Genomic DNA, 18657 nt, shown 5'->3' with positions numbered 1-18657 from the left:
ATGAATACATGACATCATGACACATAGAAAGAAGACAAAGTAACCCCAATTAGCAAATCATATAAACCAAGTGAATAAGATTGGAAAAGTTTCCAAAATAATGATGAAGAAAATTACCTCAATCTTTCAAAAAGTCTGCTTGCTCATGAGCTCTGCTCTTCTTGATCTTGCCTACACACTAGTCTTTACTTGCCATGGTTGAAGAGCTTGAGAAAAAATCCATTAATAAAACCAATCAGTGGTAGGATCTATCGGCAGTACTTGGGGTACAGACACTACAGAGTACCACTTTACATACTAAATCCTTAATCCCATATCAAATCAAATTAATCAATCGACAGAGGAAAAAAAAAAAAAAAAAAAAAAAAAAAGAAGTTCATTTGCCAACAAAATTTTCTTTAAAAGGGAAATGTCACGCTGTTACCATACATGAGTTAGTATATTACAAATATTTTATACTACACTACTTTTTAATTTTTTTATACAAAATAGAAATTCTAATCTAGTCTAATTTAAGTGTATATGTGTGTAAAGTTTATTCCTGGAGACTTGAACCCTAACTCTTACTCCCCACATCTCACAAGCATTAATACTTGTAGAGTGATCATCGCGCCAAGGGTGCGCACATGTAATAATACAGACATTTAGCACATGCATATCTTGATCAATCCTTGATTATGACTAAAATCAAAGTACATTAATTGTCCCTAATTTTAGCCTAATTAATAGGTCTTTTTTTTTTTCTTTTTTTGTCTATATATACTGCAATTATATAGCATTTTTTTTTTTTTTTTTTTTGAGAATCCAATTATATAGCATTTTTGATGTACAGAAAATACAGATCAAGTTATACTTGATCCCCATCCCAGCTACAACATTGTGTTCAATAGTAAGACCAAATATTTGGCAGAAATAAATGGGGGGAGATACAATGGGAGGTTAAGGTTGACCAAGTCATCCAAGATTCAAGATATTGTGTAGGGGAAAATAATAAAATTTTAAAGGTTGTTTTAGTCTCTATCGTTGACTATATGTTGGGGAAATTTCTTTGACTTCTTAACTTTCTATTTCTGAATATATGAATAAGAATAATTCAAATTAGTTAAATATAAGTAAGAATAACCCTTTGGAATTCTGTGCCCTCCATGGGGGGCCATAATCATTATTCACACAGTAAGGTTGGTGACGGAATAATGTTCACAAAATATATAAATATAATTTGATAGTTGAGAGAGTATGATTAAAACTTTGGAATATGTTTTCAATCGGGGTATAAAGCTTTTGGTGATATGATATATTTGTGTTATACTTTTTTTTTTTTTTTTTGAGCAACATATTTGTGTTATACTTGATACTAATAAAAGTGATACAAAAATTCAAGTGATAATATAATGGTAATGACATTTTTTATAGTGCACTATGTTTATAGTTTAAATCTCACATTCTCTATCTTTATGTACTTATAACAAATAAATAAATAAATAAATAAATGTGATATAGTGATGAATTCATCCAATCACAATTTACTACGTTAAAATTGTAAAATATATATATATATATATATATGAAAATTGTTGTGTGTTTACTATTATTTAGCATTTTTGTACTTTCTCAAACATTCCCTTCGGAACTTTGTATGATGAGTAGTTCATGATTGGGCTAGGATGTAGTGAAAATCATTTATTTAGCGAAGTGTGCACTATGGGCTGGGTTAATAGATAAACCATGATCTCTATCTTGGAGAACAGCCTTTACACATTTAAAGCCCATTGGGGGCTTGGCTCGTGTGTGTGTGTGTGAGAGAGAGAGAGAGACTACGAGTCTATGAGACTTTGAGAGGCGGTTAATTGAGTGGGGAATTTGAACAAGTTGGAGGGTGAGATAATGGGCTGGGTTTGTTTGAATTTTGTTGGATTGTTTGGGTTTCGATTTGAGTTGGGCTCCATATGTTTCAAATTCAAACACAATTTTTCAAAAAGAAATTTCATTACCAAACAGACCCCGACAACAAAAAAAGGTACCGCACAAAGTTCCAAATAGTTGGCCCTTATACAAATGTGTTTGGAACTTTATTGTGTTAATCTCATAATCTCTAATGGTAGAAATGGATAAATCCCATTACATTAAAAGAAAAGAGCTTCACACTCCCCCCACTCTTTCCATATTGTATGAAGTGACCTCTCTCTCTTTCTCTCTCGCGTATATGTAATATGGTCTTTCTTTTTATAATAATAAAAAAAAAAAAAAAAAGAAGAAGAAGAAGCCTTTTATAGCTATTAAAAAAGTGTATGAGAGTGGGTGGTTGTGGAGACTTAACTTATATTTGAACATAATTTTAAATCTAACTAATATTGAATTTAACTTAATTAGGGCAATGGTTCAAATGATGGTCAAGTGATAATGACATTTTTTATGGTACCACATATTTGTGGTACAAACACCATCTCTCCCTCCTCCACAATATATCTAAAAAAATAAATAAAAAATAAAAAACCTTAATTAAGGCTTGAACATTATTGTAATTGTCATATACCTTTTAATTTTATTAATTCAATTCGCATGTATGAGGTCATAGTTTCTACACTGTAATAGTCATTAATTATGAAACAAAAAGAGAGAAAAATATATTAAATAATGAACTTAGTACAGTTATTTAATTAACACTTTTTTTTTTTTGGAGAAAGATTTAATTAACACTTAATCATAAAACTATTAATTGATAATGCTTCACGAAACACACCACTTAGCACTTACTCATCACTTTGACGAGTGCTTTACACTTAGGATATCCACAAAAGATGTTTTTTTCTTCCATTCCAGGTCATCCATATCCTGTAAATACATGACACATAAACCATATCCTACATAATTTCAAGGTATCAGCTCCAAAAGTATCAAAGCAAATCACATTTTGTAATGATGAGAAACATAAGTTGGTATCTCTATCATATCAATTACACAACAAAAGTGCTAAAGGAGCGCCTGTGGCCTAAGCATTAAACAACTCCATGTCCTTATTTAAGCCACATATATGTTATCTGGGTTCCCATTGTTTTGAGATGACAACATAAAATTAACCTCACTTTTTCAAAAAGAAAAATTGTCACTACTTTTTTTTTTTTTTTTTTTTCCTGCTCACAAAAATGGCTTCACAACTTTTGGTCACTGAGCAATACCTAATGGGAAGACTTTTTGTTCTGATGTGACTGACTTTGGCCCTCACAGTTTTGGCTGTATATTGAATTTCTGTGGCCAAAAGGACTCGAACAATAAATGAGAAGCAAAAGAAAGACTATTAAAATTCGAGATGCCTCCTTTCATTGTCTTTTTCGCCAATGAGATGACTATTCCAAGCAATGTTGGCCAAAATTATATCGACAGCATCAAACATGGGGCCTACTTTCATTGATGATTAGCTGTTTGATGTAACAATAGCAGTAAATATCTAGATTACCTAAATTCATATCATTCATGTTTAGCTTCTTCTTTTTTTTGGTTAAAATGTTTAGCTTCATCTGTATGAAGCCGTGATTTTATTTAAAAAATATATATATTAAAGGTATTATTACTTTCATTATCAAAATTTTATAATTAGTGTGACAATTAATGAATGTGGTATCACAATAATTAATTAATAAATTATTTTCATTCATGTTTAAATAGTAAGACATTATTTTATAAGATTTAAGTTGTCAAAAGTTACAATGATTTTTTTAAGTACAGTTTATGACGTGTATTTAAGTTAAAACATCGTTCCATCTTTTTTGTATGGGTGTGTTTATTTATCTTCTAAAAAAGAAAAAGAAAAAGAAAAATGACCTAGAATCTTTTTGGTCGACAATCTCGTTAAATTGCAAGGGGCTAACAATAAAAAGTCTAAAGAAAGCATGCAGTACACACTTTTTCACAATCCAAGTGTGTAGTAACAACTCCGTCCACGCGTTGTCACAACCCAAGTGTGTGGTAGCAACTCGGCTAATGCTTGTGACTACGTAGGTTTCCTACATACCAAAAATGTTGGACAACAAGGACTCTCCAAGCATATGGATTAAAAAAGAAATTTGTGAAACTTTTACGATACTTTTTTCTTAATAATTACTTCTACGTGACTTAAATTTGAGAGTCAAGCCCCTTCTTTAATAATTTTCCAATAGAGTGACAACTTTAAGACAACGGCATATATATGAAACTTTCACAAACATAATTAATAATTTTTAAGGTTCATTTGATATGTGTGTTTAAATAACAGTTTTTAGTTTTTTTAAAAATACATGTGAGTAAAAAAAATGTGTGAAAATACATATAATATTGTTTAAAAATTAAAAACATATATTTAAGTTTATGTACGGATTTTTAGCTTTTGTATTTTCCTAATAGGCATATTCATTTTTGTTTTAGGCTCTGAACCCATTAGGCACATTCACATTCACAATAACCTGCAGTATAATTTTCGTCTTATTATGGGCAATAAATTTTCATCGATGCAAAGGACTTTTTTTTTTTTTTTTGAGAAATGTTACAAAGGACTAGAGTGGTCCATTTTAGATAATAATATATATGCACATCAATAACAAGATTAATTATTATTTGAATATTCAGCCAAAAAAAAATTTATTATTTGAATATGAACTTTTTAATGGTTTTGGCAGTGATGATGCTTTGGGGTTCTCAAATAAAATTGTAAAACTACATTATTGTCATCCTCGTCAGCTTTGTCCTTGAACGACAGGCATTCAGTTTTTGCCAGTCTGAGTCTTTTGTGTTCTTTGTCCTTTTTTATTTTTCTGTTTGGTAAATAGATAGAAATCAATAATTTATACCATCTGGGCACGCAATTTTGGATCTAAAAAGTGTTTTTCCCGAGACAAGTTTAAATAAATATCATGGACAAATTATCAATAAAATAATATTTTGATTACAATAAAATATTATTGTATAACCTACGATTAACATATTTTTTATTTTTTGGTAAACCAATACCGAAATAGGTTAAAGGTCCATTCAGATACAATTTATTTGGTTGAAAGCGGAAAATATTATAGCAAATAAATAAAAAAACGTGGATAATATTTTTTGCTATGGGTAACTCAACTGAAAGTATAAAGGGTTGCGTTTTACCCTTTTTTTTTTCTTCTTCTATTCACTCCTCACTATACCCTAGTTAACACCTGTGCCTTCAAAGAGTTCCATGCCCACCAAAGAAATCCACAAGGAGGACCTACATCGGTCCAACGCCGGCATGTACTCTTCCTTCCCATAAACTCATTCTGCCACGGTAGTTGAGAGAAAAGAAGAAAGCTAAAGAGAATGCGAAAATAGCCATTGAATAGAGTGCACCGTTTTGATCAAATAGCTGTGCTTGTGAAAAATGAATCACTGTTTTGATCAGATTAGCTATGCTTTTGCAATGAATTTGCTGGCTTGTGTCCATGAACAGTAGTTGCACATGTGTTTGGAGTTTAATGAAACGGTGTGTCTTATTTTCATTCCTGTGTTTCTCATCTCAGCGTTTATTTTGTCTATTGTAGCGTGGGTCCCATCTGAGTTTTAAATGCAAACGTTGAAATAATCTCACAAATGTGGATCCAAATAGTCACTAAGTACTAATAAGTTTGTTACAAAAAAGTTCGGCTTTGTCAAAAGCCAGCAAATCCTCCACCACAGGCTGTGGGTTAACAAAATTAACAAAATCCGATGAAATGGTGGCTCCAAACTTAGCCAATACTTCGGTACATTGGTTTGCCTCCCTAAAAATGTGATTAACAATATTGTTGAACTCCTAGAAATCGATTAACAAAGCCTAGAAATCGATGCTACATAATTTCTCTTTTGACTATACCCTCCACGATACAATAGTCTAGGCTGTCTAGCAATTTGTTGTATAGCTCAAACCAACTCAGCACAAAAAGCTTCCCCTTCAAAAGAAACACCATTCTTTGGCCCGAAATATGTCAAATGTTTAAAAATATTGTTGAACGAACTCATTCTCACACACTACTCACAAATACTATAGAAAAGAGAAAACGAGCTCTTTTGCTTAACTGTTTCTCTTCTCATAACCTACCTATTATTTATTAGTTTAGATAACTCATCTTTATTAATTTAATTTAACTTACATAAAGTTACAATTTCTTTACTTTATTAAATAACTTGATCATCTCTTTTATAAGCTTTTGTTAATTAAAATTAAGTTTTAATTTTAAAATGCATTTACATTCACTTCTCATTACTCTCTCCAAAAAAAAATTACTCCTCTTTGAACCCAGGGGTGGCAATTCGTGTTTACGGGGCGGGTTCGTGTTGTGTCGAGTCATAGTATTTGGCTATATGAGTTGACCTGAACAACGTTTTAGGAATCCTTAATCCGAACACAACCTGTTTATTAAACAAGTCGACTTGACTCGACACATTTAACTCGTTTAATTAACAAGTGTGCGGCACCGAGGTCCCAAGACCCAGATGGGCCCTAGGCTCAGGCCCAATGGCACGGCCCCATCACTTTAAATTTTGCTTGAAACTACCTTCACGAACTACGAGTTTTGAGCCTCGGCCCCTAATCTATGCTCGGCATAAATTTCCCGAACAATCAATGAAAAATTGTCCGGACGTACCATAGGATGCTCGGTAGTTCAAGGAACATCACTACCGAGCATATTCACCTGAGTTGGAACCAAGTTCCAAAGCCATAATCGCTGCGTTCCACTCTCACCTAAACATCCACTTACAACAGATAATATTGGACCTTCAATTGCACTAACAATGGCAGTAATCATGATCTCCCCACTAACTTAGAACTATAAATAGGAGAAGTTGAGGAAGAAAAGGGGGTTGAGAAAAAAGGGAGAAAAAACAGTCATTTAGGAAGGGAGGAGGGATATTACTTTGAGTTTCTGTGCCGAGAACGACCCAAAGTAGGAAATCCTAAAACCCACCCTATAAATAAGTTGTGACCCCAAGTGAGGTTAAACCCAACAGTCTCATTTCCGGCGCGCACAACAAGTTATATAAAGGTCAATACAAATGATCCGTATAATAATCTATTTGATTAATAGGTCTTCCTCAACATATATTATTTTTATCAATTCTTGTATATCTAAAATTAAAATACAATTACAACCATATATATAGTAATAAACATATAAAAACAATAAGTAATTAAGCAATAATATCAAAATAACTAATAACTTAATAAGCTAAATGGGTCAGACGGGTTTGCACGTTAAATACAAACACGATTCATTTATTAAACAGGTTAGTTGTGTCAACCAGAATAGGACCCGAACCCATTTAGTTTCAACCCATGACCTGTTTATAAATGGGTTAATCGTGTCAAGTTCGCAGGTCGTGTCAAATTTTTCCACCCATATCTGAACCCAATTATTTCTATCAACCCACTCTTCAAATCAACCACCCTTAACCCTTCCCTTCTCTTCTTAACCTAAAATTAAAAATAAAATTTTAAGACCTCATAATTATACTTGTCAATTTTCTAATATATATTTTTAATTGAGTTTTTCTATATTTAAATTCTCAATTAAAATCTTATCACAAATATAATTTATTTAATATCTAATTACCACAATTATAATATCTAATAATATATAGTTATTAGTTACCATAATTAATTATAATTACCATAATTACCATATTATATATATTTAAAAAATTTCATTAACAAAAGTGTACTTTAATCTTAATTTTTAAGATAAATTAATCTTAATTTATTTTTATCTTAAAATAATAGTGATTTTTTTCCCAATCATAAGAGACTAGTTATTTATTTATTTATTTGTGTTTTTTAGGTGTGCATTTAGGTATGAACAAAATTATTTTGTTTAAAATTTTTTAAAGGGTTAGGTTGTTTGTTTTTGGTAAAATTGGTTGATTGGACTTAATTGTTTTTAGTTTTGTTATTGGTAATTTTTGTTGTTGTGTAATTTGTTGGGCTTGCTTATTTTGTTTTAGATTTTAGATCTAACCTTTAAAAGAAGGAAAATGCTATAGTTACAAAATTTTTTACAAATTGTCAATGTGGTTAGTGGTTATTAGTAAGTAAAAATGTAATGTAAGTGATGGGTCCAGATGCAAACCAATAAGAATTTACTGCCTCAAAAATTTGTAAAATTATTGTAGAAAAGTTTGTAGGTATAGTAGTACTCTTAAAAGAATCAGTGATATTGTTAAGGGGAGCAAAGTATAATTTTATAGAACCAAATTGCTAAAATTAGTACCTATATATATTAATATTTAAAAAAAAAAATTAGGGGAGGCCGTCTCCCTCCGTTTCTGTAGGCGGGGATTGAACTCCAGATCTCTTATTCAACCATCAGAGATTTTATCAATTGAGTTAACTGAAACTCACAAATAATTGAGATTTTTGAAGTATCACATTTTTAAGATATGTTACAAATTTGCGCTAAAAATAAAATGAATTGATGAAAATAATCTCATTGATCAATCCCAAACGAAGACCAAGTAAATGAGCATTACAAATTTACAATCTATTAAAAGACTTTGGCAAATAGCCAAGTGATATTAAATCAACAAAATAGAATATTTTAGAAACAGAGAAAATGAACCATACGTACACATAAGTCTAAGTAAACTAGTCCAAACTCCGAAGGAAAGTATTATGAGTTACGACCAGACCAAGCAACGAAGCGTAATCTATATTATATTATACTAGTAGCAAACCCGTACTACGTACGCATGAGAAACTATCTATTTGTGTGATAAACTCATCTGACTTTAATTTGTGTTCAATTTGATGAAAAAGTTATTGCTTGAACTTGTAATGGCTTACAAAAAATAACTCAAAAATTCAAATATTAAAACTTCTGAAATGACATCTTAGAAATTATTTAAACAAAACAAAATATATATGATTACACGAAAAAGAAATACAAGAGAAAAAATGGTTCAGTACCGGTTAATACCGGTGTACCGTTTCGGATTTACCACTATTTTATTATTAAATTAATAAATATTTTATATAATCTATTAAAGATATTAAAATTTGTAATTAAGTCCATCCCGAATTTATTTTTGATGAGAAGTCCATCCCAAGTTAATATGTTCAGCTCCAGCCAAGTGTTAAAACTCAATATAAATATATATTAACTACTAATTTGAGAATGAAAAAAAAAAATTAAATCAATACTTATAATTAGTAACTTAATATTTGCCACCTGGAAGGTTGATAGACCACATAAATTCATTGATTTGTCCACAACTTTTTAGTGGGTAGACCATATACTTTCACTTACTTTTTGAAACATGGGGTACAGCTAGGCAATGAAATAAAAGAGTAGGGTAAAAAAGAGAAAGCAAAAGATAGAAAGGGAAGCTAAAAGAAAGAAACGATGAAGACACCGTTACAAAGAGTTGTTGACACCGATGAAAAGGAGAGGAGAAAATAACACAGCGACTAAGAAGAAATTGAAGGTGCTTGCGACTGGGTTTGAAGAGCATTTCATATACCGGCCGGAAGCACAAAAAACTGAGGAGAAAGAAAGGAGGTCTGCGTTTAATGAGATTGAGGCTTTTCTATTATCGAGTTTTAGAAGAAAGAAAATTAGAATTTTTATTTATTTTTTTAAAATAATGCTGACGTGGAAAACTATGGGAATTTCAGAGGTTTCGATTATATATATATTGATTATATATAATAAAAGTTGGGCTTAGACGCCATGGTTGTGCTAAGTGGCTTTACCAAATTGCAAAAATTTTAATAAATTTTTAGATTTTAAGAATAGATATATACATATTTTTTGGATAAATATGACAAATCAAGTAATGAAAGAAAGGCATACAGTTTTGGTGTTGGCGTGTGAGTGCATTTTTTTATCTCATCCCCCTTCCCCTATATGTGTGTGTGTGTGTGTGTGTGTGTGTGTTTCTCAAAAAAAAAATTAAAAAAATAAAATAAAATAATGAAAGAAAGTACTATTTGATTTACAACTATAACAGTTGTGTTTATCTAAAATGTTATCAACAAAGTTTGAAATCAATAGACTCTTCATCTAATCCTTTTTTATTTATTTATTTAAATTATATTATCATTGTGTAACAAAAAAAAAAAAAAAACATAGTACACAGTAAAAATAAAGTATTAGATGAAGATTTTGGATAAACATACATCCTATGTTAATTCTTCTTCTCTTATAATTTCTAAAATGATTAGAAATCTAATTTCCACACAATTGAAAATTCTCTCACTCTCCATCAAAAACACTAAATTCTTTGAATTTCCTCTTGCCTCTTTTTTTAAGATTTAGACTTCAGCTTTACACTCTCACAAATTAGACTAATATTAGACTTTTTATTCATATCAATTCCTTCAATGTGGAGTGTATATATACTAAATAATTTATAATGAATATGTACTATACGGTTCTTTTTCTTTATACTTCTCTTCTTCTACCTACAACCTTTCAGGTATATATTTGTTTGCTCTAATTTTTTTTTCATTAAATCGAATAGGTTTTGTGTATTTTTTTTTAACCTAATTTGCTTATGATTTATACAATTTATATGATTATGGTTTGAGAATTAATCATTAAATATGCTTCAGCATGAATTTTTAAATTTTTTTTTGTTTTATGACATGGGTTCTAATGGTGATATGTTTCTTTCATCCTCTCAATTTTGATTTAGAGAAAAATCTTCTTTTTAGCTTACAATTAAGCATGTTTTGATATAAATTGTTCATAACAATTTGATTTTTTTTTTCTTGATTGAAATAGCTTTGGCTAACTATTAGAGTTGTACACTTTGATCTATAAAAGAAGTCAATCTATCCATTTAGTTTTTATTTTTAGTTTTTTATCAATCATTAAATATGGTTTGACATTATTTTTTATCAATCGTAAAATTTTATAATAAAGAACAATGACAAACAAGAACAAGGATATAGTGTATAAAGAAGTATTCAACAATCTCCCAAAGATACAAAATTCTCATCAGAGCACAATTGGTAGGTTATAAAATAATAATTTTATTAGGTGTTATCATTTTATATTTGATAATTATTATACCAATTTTTTTTTCCTTTTTTTTTTATAATAATTATTTGAGAGATTATTGTTTATCAAATAAAATGTATATTCTATAAGTTTATGATAAAACCGTGCAACACATGAGCCTTTATCTAGTATTTATATAAAATCGAAACTTCTAAAATTTTCACAATTTTTCATGTCAGCATAATATTTAAATAAAATTATCATTTTATTTAAATAATAACAAGGATTGAAACTCTATCTCTCTAACAAGTCCAACTTAAACTCAAACTCCAACGTTGATAATCTATATAAAAACAAAAATTTTGATAGGACTAAAAAAAGAAAAAAGGAGACTCACGTTGAAAATATGACTCAAAAAAGAAAAAAGAAAAAAGAAAAAAGAAAAAGAAAAAGAAAAAAGAGAGACTCACATTGAAAAAAGAAGAAGAAAAAACTCACATTAGATTAAGAAAAAGAGAGAAAGAAAGAGAGACTTCTGTTAGGACTCTCTCTCCCTTCCTCAAAGTCCTAACAATTACCACCTCAAAACTCTAAACTTAACTTTACTTTAAGATTAAAAAAGAAAAAAGAAAAAAAGACTCACGTAACAAAAAAGAAGAAGTTAGGATTAAGAAAAAAGAAAAAGAAATGAGGACTCCTGTTAGGAGTCTCTTTTCCCTCCTCAAAACCTTATCAATTACAACCTCAAAACTCTAAACTTAACTTCACTTTAGGATTAAAAAAAAAAAAAAGAGACTAACATAAAAAAAAATTATAAAAAAAAAAATGCTAGCAATCTGATTCAAATTTCTTCTTCGATTAATGAATTTTATATCAAATTTGTTTATATTGTTATTATTAATAAAATTTCAATTCAACATACGTGGATATTTGTTTATATTGTTATTAATGAATTTGATCTTTTATGTCGAAATTTTTATTTACTTTCACATGTGCCTAAGATTTTTTTTTCTATCTTATTCTTTTGTTATATTTAGAATTTATTTTCTTTTGAGTATTTGGGTTAATCTTTATATTTATATTGACATGTTTTTTGTGGGTTTGGTTTTTGGGTTGAAATTTCTACTAATTATTTTTTTATATTGTACATGGCATATAAAGCATCTCTATTTTTTTGGAGAAAAATCAAAGCTGCAACCTATATTTTCCCGCCTAGGAACGATAAATTTTTATTTGGTATGTTATATATAAATTTGTTGAATTTGGTTTGGTTTTGAAGTAGAATTTGGGGATTTTATAAATTTTGAAATTTTAAGTCTTGGAGTTTTTGGTATTTGCGTCTCAGTAGGTTGATCTTAATTCTTCACCTTAAATGCTTTTTATTTAGGTTCATGTGATTTTTTGTTTTCTTATTAATAGCTATGATTTTTGGTTGATTAATTATTTGTTTGGATTCGACATAAAAGATAATGAAATTAGGTATTATAATTTTGATATTGTTCCATATTTTGAATTGTCTATATTGTTATTACTACGAGAAAGTCATATTGCTACTCAAATTTGAAACTTGGTGTGTCTTCCTCATATCATGGTATTTGTTTATATATTTGTAGTTTATATTAGTTTTAAATGTGTGTATATATAACTATTGGGAGTTTTACTTTATTAATTTAAGAATTGTAAATTATTTTGTTAGTTTCGATAACTATGCATTTGCAACTCAATAACGTTTAATGTTAGATAACACTTTAAAACTATGGAAAAGTAAAGAAGTTAAATATTTCTTCGTTTAAAAAAAAAAAATACTAACTAGGAAAATGTCTATTTACTCATTATTGTATTTTTTTTTTCAGAGTCAATAGTTTTTTCATGCATCACATAGGTTGGTGACTAGTTCGGACTAATTCTTCTCCAACATGTTATTAGCTTATTATAGAAAAATTAAAAATAAATAATAATAATAATTATGGGTTGATAACAGTGACTAAAAAAAAACAAGGAAGCACACGAAAAAATCTCATAAGAAAAAAAAAAAAACTTGAAAGGCGAGAAAGTCACGGATTTTTATTAAAATTATCAAATTAACTTCTCTTTATGGTATCTTTTCTGTTTCCAGAAACATCAAAGCCCACCTAGGAAAAGGCAAGCCTAATTTCATTCACACCCAAGATTAGAGATGGCACACTCTTGTCACAATTTTTACACGTGTCAATGTATGATTAGATTACATTATTTACCCATGGTTGACCTCAATTTGACACATGTCTACTGCAATAAAAAAAACTAATCAAAACATGTGTAAGTTGTAACAAAGTGCGTGACAAATGTGTGTCATGCTTCCCTTTCCATATTAAGGTATTTAAACTACTAATAAATACTACCAAGTACCAACCTCGCTCACTCGCTCTTCCATCAAATACCACACACACTCTCTCTCTCTCTCTCTTCATGCAAAATAGAGAGATGTTCACTAAGGAGAAGGTTTTGCTGTTTTCTCTGGCTGTTTTAGGACAGCTGACCGTTTTATTTGCAGAAGACAGACTTTTGAATCCAGCTAAATTGAAAATGTTTGTGGATGAGCTTCCAGACATGCCCAAAATCCATGGCTTTGATATGGTTTCTGGGGTTCCCAAATCCAAGTCACTCAAGATTGGCATGTTCAAGAAGAAGTGGGTCAGTTTTTCTCTCTATTTTCTCTTTTTGTCCCCAGTACTTTTAAAACCATATATCATATTTGGAAAGCTGGTTTTCTTTTCCTGCTCTCTTGGATTTAGACAATTATTTTTTATAAGATAAGATTTGAAATTTATACTTCCATTCTATACTAATTTCTGATTGATTGAGTGATTGATTTTTTTTTTTATTTATTTTTTTTTTTTTGAGGTAGTCACTTATAGATTTTATCAGCTAACTCTAATGTTTAAGACAGTGTTCCATGTCCTTGATTTTGATTGGTTTCTTGCTTCATGAAAATTTATGTTGTCCCTTCTGACTCTTTTCAGCTTTTTGATTGAATTATGTGAAGCCACAGAAGTAGTAACCGTTGCTCACATACTTCGAGTATTCGGTTTCGAACATTAAAAGCAACCTCTATGAGCATTTAAGAGAGAAAATAGCTATGTTGCATTTTAACACTTCAATTCTACATCTTTTCTGAATAGCTCCCCTACTGTCTAAAACTCTCAGAGAGAGAGAGAGAGAGAGAGAGAGAGAGAGAGAGAGAGAGAGAGAGAGAGAGAGAGAGAGAGAGAGAGAGAGAGAGAGAGAGAGAGAGAGAGAGAGAGAGAGAGAGAGAGAGAGAGAATGGAAACATGTGTAAAAGTGCTTCTCTTTTGCCAGATTCCCCCACCACCTTTGCCAATTTATCAATTAGAACTACTAAGCCATGCCATTGGCATCATGGCATGTGCCACTGCCCCCCACCCCCCCCCCCCCCCCCCCCCCCCTCTTTTGCAGTCTCTTTGCCGCTTTTACAATAATTCACTTGATTTATTAATACAAAATTAATTTTTCACTTTACTCAAAAGATAACTTTTAATTATTTTTTATTTTTTTCAATATATTTAGACTTGGGTATAATGAAGTGTGGTTAATAGTGATTCAGTATAAACATAATGTTGCTCTAATCAAAACTTATTGCCAACATAGTAGTAAAAGATATTGTAAATGGATTGGTGTCACTTATTAGAGATACTTGTAACTAAAAATATTTAGTTTTGGATCAAGAATTGGACTGTGATATTTTGTTCTTGATGCATCAATTCAATCGATAATTCGTTTATTAGCAAAATTGTAAAGAATTCAAAATCTGATGGTCCGTAATGATAAGCTACCCTTAAGTACTTTTGCTTGACAGCACCTTGTTTTGTTTTCTTATAAAAATTTTAGGACATATGATAGTAAATCTCTATTATTACAGGATCATGTTAATAGGTAGTCTTTAAGATGAGGGAAATATTAAAAAGTGCCCTTAGGATACCGGTTAATAATCAATTTAAAGAAAGTTTTTACGGAAAGTGAAAAGAGAAAAAGTAATTAATGAGTGTCTTAAAGGCACTCGTTAATATGACCCTTAAAACAATTGCTAATAAATCATAATGAGAAGTTTTTGACATCATTTTTATAAAAAATATAAAAAACTACCAATAATATTTATTATTTTACCATTATGATCCTCTCAATAAAATACTTGTAAAAACGATTGTTAAATATTTCCCATTATTATATACTCTTAATTGTATAAATTATTATGCTTCGTTTAGCTGAGCAGTCTATTTCCTAGGACTATTAATAGCACTTTGATTTATTCAGTGTAACTATCACTAGCTATCATGATTAAAAAAATCTCTTAGGAACTGCCCCTATATTTTCCTGAACACACAAACTTAAACCAATTTTTCGATTAATTCAACTTAATTCGACGGTCGTGCCTCGTTTTTCAAAGAACACATCAGACTAAGTTTAATTCTCTTGACAAGAAAGTCATTCTAATGAGGTAATCAATAGTTGTAAATTTTTTTTTTTGGGCAGAAATTCCACAAAGATCTTCCACCAACACCGGTGTTTGCCTATGGTACATCCGAGCACACGGCAACAGTTCCTGGTCCAACAATCGAGGCCCTTCATGGAGTTGACACTTATGTGACGTGGCGAAATCACCTCCCTAAAAAGCACATACTGCCTTGGGACCCCACTATCCCCACTGCCATGCCAGAGAAGGGCATTCCTACGGTGGTTCACCTTCACGGTGGAATCGATGAGCCTGAGAGTGATGGGAACTCAAACGCATGGTTCACTGCTAAATTCAAATCAAGAGGGCCCACGTGGACAAAGAAAAAATATCACTATCACAATAATCAGCACCCAGGAAATTTATGGTACCATGATCATGCCATGGGATTAACTAGAGTCAATCTTCTAGCTGGCTTAATTGGGGCCTACATAATTCGTCAACCTAATGTTGAGGCCCCACTTGGACTCCCATATGGCAGCGAGTTTGATCGACCGTTGCTTATATTTGATCGTGGCTTTCGTAGTGATGGTTCCATATACATGAATTCCACAGGAAATAATCCCTCAATTCACCCCCAATGGCAACCTGAATATTTTGGTGACGCTATCATAGTAAATGGCAAAGCTTGGCCACGTATGACGGTACGACGCCGTAAGTATAGATTTCGTATTATCAATGCAAGCAATGCTAGATTTTTTAGGTTCTTTTTTACCAACGGCTTGAGATTCATCCACGTGGGATCTGATTCCGCTTATCTTAATAAACCCGTGGTGACCAATGATATTTTATTGGCTCCCTCTGAGATTGCTGACGTGGTTGTTGACTTTTCAAAGTCAAAGAATGAAACTGTTATTCTAGCCAATGATGCACCCTATCCTTACCCATCTGGTGACCCAGTCAACGAAGCTAATAGCAAGGTCTTGAAGTTTATCATCAATGGGCACCACGAGCTTGACACGTGGCGAGTACCCAAGAAGTTGATGAAATACCCAAGTCCTGATCTATCTAGTGTGTCGCACACACGGTACATTGCTATGTACGAGTACACAAGTGACATTGATGAGCCAACTCATCTATATTTGAATGGGAAACCTTACGAGGCCCCAGTGAGTGAGACACCTAAAGTGGGGGCCACAGAGATTTGGAATATAATCAATCTAACGGAGGATAATCATCCTTTGCATATTCATCTAGGGTTGTTTAAGACGTTGGATCAAACGGCGTTGGTGAAAGAGGAAGAGTTCAAAAATTGCATGACGAAAATCAACGATGCGATCAAGTGCCAAATAAGCAAGCATGCACGTGGCAAAAAGATAGAGGTGCCGGCCTATGAGAAGGGGTGGAAGAACGTGTACAAGATGAAAAACGGAACTGTGACAAAGATTCTAGTGAGGTTTTCTTACATACACTCAAATGAATCATATGCTTTTGAAGCAACTTCAGAGCCTGGCTACGTATATCATTGCCATGTGAGTATACCTCTCTCTCTTTTCTTTTTTTTTTTTCTTTTTTTTTTAATAAATTTTATAAATTTAATCTTTTTAGAATTAGTAAATACAAAATCTCCTTCATCTAAACAATGAATTCAGGCCGGAATTAGTATTACAAAATTGGGTTAAATAAAAAAATTATAATTAAATATTTTAGGATTTATATATTTAATGTACGATTTTTTTGAATGATCTTATTATTTTACATCTGTCTAACTTTAAATTCGTAAAAATATTCTGTGTAGGTGGTATATAACCTCTCTCTCTTTCTCACATTAAGTTTATTTGTGTCTAAACTTAAATAAAGTGGGTTTTAATTATTAATTCTATTAGAATATAGGTTTGGAACTTTTAATTATTGAAAGTTATAGCTGTTTTACGTACTTATGCCAGCTTACTTTTATAGCTTTGAGTACATTTCAGGCCAATGTTATTAGCTTTCAAACAATTTAAATGAAGTGGTACCATATTCCCTTCTCATTTAACGAAAATTTGGCTCTTCAAATAAACTTGCAGATCTTGGATCATGAAGACAATGCGATGATGAGGCCCTTGAAATTCTTCAAATAAACTTGCAGAACTTGGGTTATGAAGACAATGTGAGAATTTGCTATGATATATCAAGAGTTCTGTATATTATAGCTCAATTGATATTTTTTGGTGTTTCTAACGGAAATGTTTAGTGTTTAAATCCTCTCAGCTAGCTATTGATTTTTTTTTTTTTTTTTTTTTTTAAATTCATTGATATCTTTTAATTCGAGTTTTAAATCCTCTCTATATATGCAGGATCATAATTCACGGCTGTGAAGTGTGAATAATCAATGTATAACTAATCCCGTTTCATGGTTGTGACGCTTGAGAAGATTAGAAAAAAAATAGGGGTTCATAATTGGTTTTGCTCGGGAATTTTTTGTATATGTATAATCTTTTTATGAAAGGGAATTATTTGTATTGATTACCAAACATTTTTAGGAAATAGAAGATAGTGAAGCTTAAATTGGGAACCTTTGCTGTCTATACTATGGAATATGTACCTTCTAAAAAAAAACAGTAATCTGGAATTTGAAAATATGTTTATAACATTGATGTCAGGCCCATTTATCTTTTTAGTTTGTATGAGAAGAGGTAGCACCAAGCCGCCAACTGAACATTAAAAAAAAAAAAAAAAAAAAATCATTGTTCACCCTAAAGGGTATTTTGGATTAAAATTTCATCCAAATTAATGCTTAATTCTTTCTATTTTAGGGCATTTTTATTTTGATCTCTCCCACATTGAAATTTTGTTATTATTTTTTTTTCATCCCTCACATTTGAGATTAGTTTCAAAGTATTCATCTTGTCTATTTTTCCGTGAGCAACGTGATCGTAGTTTTAATGATGCACCCTAACTATAGGATTTAATTCTCTTGCTTGAGTTGTCATTGCCATATCTAGGCTTGAGCACAAACTCAATGGCACAACATCTGGAACTGAAGGACGAAGTTGAATTGCCTCCAACCATCATCCCTTATTTGTGTAGGTTAAAAGTGCACCGGTAGCCATGAGTTTTCTTTCGACTGATGTCAAGTTTCAGATTGGACTCTTGAAAACAAACTTGGGCCTAAAGCCGGCTCCAATGGTTGACATGGCATGCAAAAATTATTTGGCATGTACGCAGTAATGGAATCTGAAATTGCTTATCCAACTTAGG

General features: G+C 31.1%; 1 protein-coding gene across 2 annotated transcripts; it reads left to right on the top strand.

Annotated features, from left to right (window-relative positions):
- The first annotated feature begins 13352 nt into the window (after positions 1–13352).
- On the top strand, positions 13353–18047 carry LOC126715572 (multicopper oxidase LPR2-like). Of its 2 annotated transcripts, none has more exons than XM_050416233.1 (4): positions 13353–13637; positions 15495–16946; positions 17484–17566; positions 17754–18047. In XM_050416233.1, the coding sequence occupies exons 1-3, from the start codon at positions 13413–13415 to the stop codon at positions 17535–17537; spliced, it is 1731 nt and encodes a 576-aa protein (XP_050272190.1). In that variant the 5' UTR covers positions 13353–13412; the 3' UTR covers positions 17538–17566; positions 17754–18047. The 2 variants fall into 2 exon arrangements, with proteins under 2 accessions (XP_050272190.1, XP_050272200.1); XM_050416243.1 differs by having other exon boundaries at positions 17484–17577.
- The last annotated feature ends 610 nt before the right edge of the window (positions 18048–18657 follow it).

The sequence above is a fragment of the Quercus robur genome, chromosome 1 (genome assembly GCF_932294415.1).
Source record: "Quercus robur chromosome 1, dhQueRobu3.1, whole genome shotgun sequence".
In the NCBI taxonomy this organism is placed as follows: domain Eukaryota; kingdom Viridiplantae; phylum Streptophyta; class Magnoliopsida; order Fagales; family Fagaceae; genus Quercus; species Quercus robur.
Note: the sequence above shows the minus strand (reverse complement) of the source record. Positions and strands in the feature narration are given on the sequence as shown.

Bases quoted from the DNA above. Each gene is read 5' to 3' on its own strand.
- LOC126715572 (XM_050416233.1), top strand. From the start codon at position 13,413: ATGCAAAATAGAGAGATGTTCACTAAGGAGAAGGTTTTGCTGTTTTCT. The intron at 13,638-15,494 runs GTCAGTTTTTCT...TTTTTTGGGCAG, and splicing joins GCATGTTCAAGAAGAAGTGG to AAATTCCACAAAGATCTTCC. The intron at 16,947-17,483 runs GTGAGTATACCT...ATAAACTTGCAG, and splicing joins GCTACGTATATCATTGCCAT to ATCTTGGATCATGAAGACAA.